Raw genomic sequence first — 7,643 nt, 5'->3', positions numbered from 1 at the left:
TGATTGATAAACTCAAAATCATCTAGAAATCCAATGATTATGTAGCAGTCTTCGTGTGTATGTCCTGTTTTTCCACAATAAGTACAAGATACATTTGGATTGTACTTCTTCTTTCCCTTAAACTTTTGCTGAGGTTTAGTGAACTTCTGTCCTGAATTGTTATATTTAGGTGCCATGATTTCTTCTCTTTGTGCTTGGTTTCTATTTTTCTAAAAATTTATCCCCTATTCTGTGACCATAAAAGCTGCAAAATCAGCTAAAATCTAAGCATTAGGCTGCTTGGCCTCTCCAGCTGCCATGAATGAAAGTGAATCAGAGTTAAAGTGTGCATTTGCATAAAATTCTATTTGATTTTCATCTTGCAAAAGAAGTGAATAGGCAACATCCATGGTAGGCAAAGGGTTCATCATGAGTAAATTTTCTCTTGCTTGTGCATAAATGTCATTCAAGCCCATTAGGAATTGAATCAACCTCTGGTCTTCAAGTGACTTAGTTAACTTTCCTTTTCCTTCACAAACACAAACACATGAACAACATATGATAACATTTAAAGTATCCAATTCATCTCACAGTTGTTTGAGTTTAGTGAAATATCCTGCAATGTCACTATTACCCTGCACTAATCCTGATAGCTCTTTCTGCGGATGATAGAGCTTGGCTCCATTTGATCTTCGAAATCTCTGCTTCAGACTGTCCCAAAGCTCTTTTGCAGTTTTGGAGTATATCACACTGTCTGCAATATCCTTAGAGAGAGCATTCAGAATCCAAGATATCACTATGTCATTGACACAGCTCCATTGTTCATGATCTGGAGACTTGAGATCTGGAGATTGACATGCTTCATTGATGAAACCAAGTTTCTTCTTGGCTGATAAAGACAACAGAATAGATGTCCTCCATCCTGGATATCCTCTTCCATAAAACACAGTGTTGACTAGAGTCATGCTAGGAGAATCAGAATTGTTAAGATGATAAGGATGATTGACATCATAGCTACTGCCTTTGCAACATTGCTGGTATCTCGAGTGATGGTTGTTGCAGGTATCTTAGTTTACTGATTATAAAAAATGAATTTGATGTAAATGAACTGGATGATTGAACTATTGGATCGAGCTTATTGCTCTGATACCGTGTACGAAATGAAGAATGAATTGTAAAATTTTCTCTGTGTATTTCAGCACTGTCACTGTACATGTATATATACACTTACATCTGAAGAATAAAGATTGGCAGGAAAGAGAAACTTTGTATACTTGTCCTATTCTAATTTGCCTACAAATAACAAATTTATTCTTTCTACTCAACTAACTATATTCCCTCACATGTTAGTCACGTGAGGGAAGCTTCTAGTATTAAGATTATCATATGGTCTATAATTAATCTATCATGAGTTGATTTGCTTGATCCAAAGGTCCTGGCTCCTCCGCGTGTTCCAAACAATCCACTGAATATAATCTATGTAACACAAGTTATATCGAAAATAGCCACTTTGGTCTGAGAACAGAACAAATGAAATTCTTTCTTCTAGGTCTTCTTCTTCTTCATTTCCTCTTCTCTATATGTGGGCAAAGCTCCATGAAAATCATAATTAAGATGGGGATTCTTCTTCCCAACATGATTTATAAAGTCAAATAAAATTTAAGTTCAATATATAATAGAATTTTCAAAACAAAATTCAAGTTCAGCAAAAACTTGACTTTTCGCAAGCACGTCTTTTCAGTTTTTAAAATAGAAGAGAATAAGACGACTTAAGTAAATACGGTTATAATCTTTTTTTGGAGCTGTTATAATACGTATTTATAACAATTTTGATACATGTTATGACCATCTGAAGAACACTTGTAATATTCATCAAATTTTATTTAAAATTTAAAATTGTTAAAGAAAATAAAAGATACTTAAGTAAAAATATTTAAAAATTATTGAACAAGCTAACTAATCTTCGAGCTACCTTTTAAGTCCAAGCCCCAACGTGTTCAAGTGTCATTTCCTCCATAATTTTCTACCAAAAAATTATTTTTAGGGTTGTATAAAGTATTTAAAAAACACTTCTCTCCTTTTATATTTTACGTACCAATCAAGAGGAACATGTCTCTTTTCTTCCTAATCACTGCCTAATACTAACATAAATTGTTATACTTTTAGTTAATACGTTAGTTCGTATCATGTTCTTTCAGTTAACCGTTAAATTATTTTTCAGAACTAAAACAGTGGTGAAAATATTGCAAAAACGTGTTTTCGTTCTTCCTTTTTACAAACACTTGTGCCAAGTATGAGTAGTAATATAACTGTCTTGTTGGATTATGAATTTGTGCTAAGATAATAAGTTTATGGCATTCATCGAGATAGGGATGTTTCAAATATCTACTTCAATAATTGACACTTCAGATCCATCGTGCATGCTCGCCGACCACTGGCTATATATTCTCTTTCTGCTTGAAGATGACAACTAATTTGAAATATATTGCTTTATGAGGCTGATATAACATAGAGTATATATTATTTTATTGGTATTATGTAAAATACTTAAAATATTTTTTTAAGTCAAGTTGACTTTGTCTGAGTAACCAATTATACATTCGCATCGCCTTGTCAAGTTAATATTAGGTGGAAAAGTAATGTAATTTGTATGACATTAGATATTTTTGGGATAAAGAAGATGTCTGGCAGACACATAATAGTTCCAATAATAATCAGAATAATTCTGATTAGAGTGTATATACATACCCATCCATCCTACGGTAAAGTGATTTGGGCACAGATATATATTAAGAGAGTTTAATTTTGTGTCAAATTCTTTACTTAACCATGCAAATATACTGTAATTTCACCAATTTTACCTTTTACTTTTTTATATTCTCATCAGGTAGTTGTTGGATTTTGAAAAATCTTCTACAACTCTCCGCTCCTTATCATCTGGTCTATTGTGGCAAAAAAGCATAAGAAATATTGCGAGTCCAAAAGGGAACTAAAACAAGATTGACACGTCATTGATGCTCTTATGACCAAGGTTGTTGGACCGAAGTGGTTTTTTTTACCTCCAAAGACGTAGAGATTACAAACCAAAGTGTAAATGTACGCCATCAAACAAAGATTGCAACACCCTTGACAAAATATTGAGGATTAACAATGTGATCGAGCTCAGATTGAGCTCCAATGGAGGAAAGGGAAAACACCCACTGGAAAGTTTCGAGAAACAGACTGAAGCAGAAATAAAATTTGCTTACTTTCCAAAATATCTATAAAATGTATTTATACACATGCACAGCTGGCACCAGCTCTAACCTCCACTAACTATTAATCTAACTGCCTTATTACATTGATAGCCTAAATGTTTACAGAAATAACCTATGTAAATGTAATGTGGGGACAATATGACTAATTATTAAATAATTTCAACACCCCTCCCCTCCCCCTCAAGTTGGAGGTGCGGAACCCACAGCCAATTTGTCAAGTAAAAGAGTATGTTTGTTGCATGGCAAAGACTTAGTAAAGATATTTGCGAGCTGTTCATGAGTAGGAATGTAATGTAAGGAAATCAGGCCATCTTGAAGCTCTTGTCTCTTACAAAATGACAGTCCACTTCTATGTGTTTGGTCCGCTCATGGAAGACTGGATTCTTTGCAATGTGAAGTGCTGTTTGGCTGTCATAAAAGACAGGTATGGGCAGAGAAAGAGGTACTGTGAGTTCCTCAAGCAGTCATGCAAGCCAGACCAGTTCTCCAACTATTTTTCTCACTGCACAGCTTCTGCTGATGACAAGGAAATGGTAGATTGCTTCTTAGATTTCCAACTGATGCGGCTGTCACCAAGCAATATTATGTAACCACTGACAGACATCCTAGTTTCAGGGCAAGCAGCCCAATCAGAGTCACAAAAGGCTCTTACTCTGTAATCTCTACTGTTGGATAGAAATGTGCCTAGAGATAAATTCCCTTTCAAGTATCCCAACACATGTGCTGCTGCTTTTAGGTGACTATCTCCAGGACTTTGCATGTATTAGCTCAAGTGTTGAACACTATAAGCTATATCAGGCCTAGTTCCTATAAGGAAGTTCAATTTCCCAATTAGTTTCCTATAGTGACTAGGATCTGGAAGTAGTATCCCTTCTCCTGCTTTTAACTTCACTGTTGGATCAAGAGGTGAAGTCACAGTAGAACACCCTATACAGTCAAACTCCTTAAGAAGGTCTTGAGTGAATTTTCTCTGTGGAATCACAACTCCATCCCCTTTATAAAGTATCTCCAACCCTAGGAAGTAATGGAGTCTGGCCAGATCTTTTATTCTGAAAGTTTTATGTAGGGACTTCTTTAAGCTGGTAATTTCCTCCAAGTGAGCTCATGTGATAATAACATCATCTACATACACAGCCATAAAAATTATTGAGTTCTCTTTACCTTTATAGAATAAGGAGTAGTCAAACATAGAATGTGTGTAGCCTCTAGAACAGAGAGCTTTTGTCAATTTGGCATACCATTGTCTACTAGCTTACTTTAATCCATACAAGGATTTGTTCAACTTGCATACTATTCCAGATTGCTCTACAAGTAAGCCTGGTGGTACCTCCATATATACTTCCTCATATAAGTCACCATGGAGGAATGCATTGTTCACATCTAATTGAAACATTTCCCATCCCTTCTTAATTGCTATCCCAATTAGAGTCCTCATTGTTGTCATTTTCACAACAGGTGAAAAAGTCTCAGTGTAATCCACTCCAGCCTGTTGAATGTAACCTTTCACCACCAACCTAGCTTTGAACCTCTCTACACTCTCATTTGCCCTGTGCTTTATCTTATACACCCATTTTCATCCTATGGCCCTTTTTTCCAACTGGAAGTGACACTAAATTCCAGGTGTTATTGGCATACAATGCCTCAAATTCTTGAGTCATCGTTGCTTGCCATGCAGGTATAGCAGCTGCTTCTTCATATGAGACAAGCTCACAGCCTAGTGACATATTCTTTATCAAATGTTTACTATCAGTGGCCAAGGCTCTAAAGTCAATGGGTTGCATATCAGGAATAAAAGTATTAAAAGAAAGAGAAGATGTGCTTTGTTCATCGTGAGGTGAAGTATTGACAGGTTGGTTTGGGAGTGTATACATATAATCCTTCAGGTAAGTAGGAAGTTTATAAACTCTAGGTGGTCTGATATTTTCTGGAGATGGGGCTGGAGTACTTTGGTTAGAATCAGATAAGCTAGTAGTATTATGTGGGCTGTTTTGATTCTGGAGTTGTGGAAGTAGGATACTAGGTTCAATTGTATCCTGATCACTTCCAGTGTCATAATCTCCTGATACAAGTGCTGGTGATACCATATTGTGACTGTGAGGTGATGCAGTGGGAGATGCAATAGAATCATTTGAGCTAGAGTCGGTTGGTACATGATTTTCTACATTCAGATACATTAGAGGTAATGGGAAGGAGGAAACATCAAAGTTAGAAAATAGATCATTAGAATTTCGTTTTAAACTAAATGGAAAAATATTTTCATGAAACAATACATCTTTTGAAATATATATTCTTTTTGTGGCAAGATTTAATACCTTGTAGACTTTTATCCCAAAAGGGCATTCCATAAAAACATGTGGGATTGATCTAGGTTCAAACTTGTCTTTATGTGTTTTGAGAGTGGCTGGGAAGCAAAGACAGCCAAAGCTCCTAAGATGTGAATAAAGTAGTTTTTTCTGGTAGAGTAGTTCATATGGACACATGTTTTTGATAGAGGATGATGGCAGTCTGTTTATTAGGTAAGTTGAGGTGAGGATGCATTCACCCCAATATCGTAAAGGCGGTTTGGATTGATACAGCAATGCTCTAGCTGTTTCAAGGAGGTATTTGTATTTTCTTTCCACTATGCTATTTTGTTGAGGTGTATAAGGGCAAGTCTTTTGGTGTATGATTTCTTTACTTTAATAAACTCCAGACCATTATCTGTTCTAACTGTCTTAATGGTAGTTTGAAATTGATTCTTTACCATGGCAACAAAAGCTTTGATGATATGCAAAGCATTGCTTTTGCAAGTCAGAAGGTGTGTCCATGTAGACCTGCTGTAATCATCTACAAGGGTAATGAAATACTTATAGCCATCATGAGTTGAAATATGATAGGGACACCAGAGGTCTACATGTAATAGCTCAAACATTTTAAGTATATTTGTGGTACTTTGTGGAAAGGGGGATCTGCTTTGCTTGGCCATTGGACAGACAAGGCAGAAAAATGGTTGTTTTTGTGCAAAGGTAGTTGGGATGACTGAGATGCCCCTCATTTTGACAAAAGGCACATAGCCCAATCTATTATGCCACAAAATATCTACATTATATTTCTCAGAAGCAGATGCATTTGGAACAGAACTACAAAGTTTATGGATTTAAGAATAAAGAAAAGAAGAGGCATTTGAAACAGGATATTCATTATTATTGCTTGAAACAGTAGTTCCTATAATGGACTGCACTTTATTTCTATTGTGCGTATAAGTAGTGGTGGATGCACAAGGTGCAGTGTGAGAACTATGTGATGAAACAGTAGTGTCAAGTGTAGAAGGTAAAACTGATTTACTTTTGCATGAATTTGAGTAATGAAAGTAAAGGTTGTCCTTGGCCTCATCAATCTCCGGTGACCTCTTTAGTGAAGGGCCCTATAGAAGAAGACAAGAGAATTTTGTGAATACAACTATGCAGTCTAGTTGCACAGTTAGGGAATGAACAGAATTCAAGTTAAACTTGAAATTGGGCACATAAAGTACTTTTCTTATAATGAACTTTGGACTAAGAATCACATCACCAATAAGTGTCACCTTTACTTTGTACCCATTGGACAGTGAAACTAGGTAAGGGTATACTAAAGTTTTGATATTGCACAGTAATGTCTTATTGTAGGCCATATGGTTTGTGGCCCCGGAATCAAGGATCCACGAGTCAACATCTAATTTAGAACATTCACGCAACTGATTACTATTCTTAATAGAAGAAGAACAAGCAACAGTACCTGCAAAGTTTACAGCTCCTCCAATCAGGTTCATGTCTCCTGGCAGAGGCGGATCCAGGATTTAAATTCTATGGGTTCAATTTTAAGATTTTTAATATTGAACCCATTATATTTTTAAAGTTATGGGTTCATATCTACTATTTTTACAATTTTAATAAATTTTTACATATAAATTTTTACTCCGCCTCGAAAATTATGGGTTCAGTTGAACCCGTAGTCAGTACACTGCATCCACCTCTGTCTCCTGGATCCTCCCCTGTGTTTTCTGTTTGAAGTTTTTCCAAAATGTTGAGAAGCTGTCCATATTGTTCTTGAGTTAGGTGTTGCATAATTCTTCCTTGTTCATGAGGACGCCATTCGATTTCTGAAACATTAGGTCCCTCATTTGGTGTTCTAAATACATTTGATGCAACTCTCTTCCCTTTATCGTTGTTGCCGTAACTAGGATACTTTGAATTCTGAGGGTACCCATGGAGTTTGAAACACTTATCTTTATCGTGTCGTGGCTTCTTACAATATTCACAAAACAAGCGAGGCTTGTTTGATGAATATCCTCCTCTATTTGCATTGTTCCAAACATTGTATCCATTTGTATTATAATTGGTCTTAAAATTATTGTTTCCAGCACTTGCATTAAGAGATGCAGACTCCATC

The 7,643-nt window shown here is 35.9% G+C and overlaps 2 protein-coding genes across 2 annotated transcripts; both read right to left on the bottom strand.

Annotated features, from left to right (window-relative positions):
- Positions 1-263: 263 nt before the first annotated feature.
- LOC142172146 (uncharacterized) lies at positions 264-944 on the bottom strand. The gene is made up of 2 exons (XM_075235930.1): positions 614-944; positions 264-508 (listed from the first exon to the last, which is right to left on the bottom strand). Exons 1-2 carry the CDS (start codon positions 942-944, stop codon positions 264-266), a joined length of 576 nt encoding a protein of 191 aa, XP_075092031.1.
- A 3,055-nt stretch (positions 945-3,999) lies between these two features.
- On the bottom strand, positions 4,000-7,642 carry LOC142172145 (uncharacterized). Its single transcript, XM_075235929.1, has 8 exons — positions 7,225-7,642; positions 6,748-7,028; positions 6,452-6,639; positions 6,168-6,355; positions 5,931-6,062; positions 4,872-5,394; positions 4,493-4,783; positions 4,000-4,285 (listed from the first exon to the last, which is right to left on the bottom strand). Exons 1-8 carry the CDS (start codon positions 7,640-7,642, stop codon positions 4,000-4,002), a joined length of 2,307 nt encoding a protein of 768 aa, XP_075092030.1.
- Between the last annotated feature and the right edge of the window lies 1 nt (position 7,643).

The sequence above is a fragment of the Nicotiana tabacum genome, chromosome 17 (genome assembly GCF_000715075.1).
Source record: "Nicotiana tabacum cultivar K326 chromosome 17, ASM71507v2, whole genome shotgun sequence".
Taxonomy (NCBI): domain Eukaryota; kingdom Viridiplantae; phylum Streptophyta; class Magnoliopsida; order Solanales; family Solanaceae; genus Nicotiana; species Nicotiana tabacum.
Note: the sequence above shows the minus strand (reverse complement) of the source record. Positions and strands in the feature narration are given on the sequence as shown.

What these genes read in the sequence shown, in the direction of transcription:
- LOC142172146 (XM_075235930.1), bottom strand. Translation starts at nt 944, where the DNA reads ATGACTCTAGTCAACACTGTGTTTTATGGAAGAGGATATCCAGGATGG. An exon ending in GCTATCAGGATTAGTGCAGG is followed by an intron (nt 509 to 613) that starts GTAATAGTGACA and finishes GTGTTTGTGAAG; the next exon opens with GAAAAGGAAAGTTAACTAAG.
- LOC142172145 (XM_075235929.1), bottom strand. Translation starts at nt 7,642, where the DNA reads ATGGAGTCTGCATCTCTTAATGCAAGTGCTGGAAACAATAATTTTAAG. An exon ending in CACAATAGAAATAAAGTGCA is followed by an intron (nt 6,356 to 6,451) that starts GTCCATTATAGG and finishes TAAACTTTGTAG; the next exon opens with TTCTGTTCCAAATGCATCTG. An exon ending in CAGATCCCCCTTTCCACAAA is followed by an intron (nt 6,063 to 6,167) that starts GTACCACAAATA and finishes TTACCCTTGTAG; the next exon opens with ATGATTACAGCAGGTCTACA.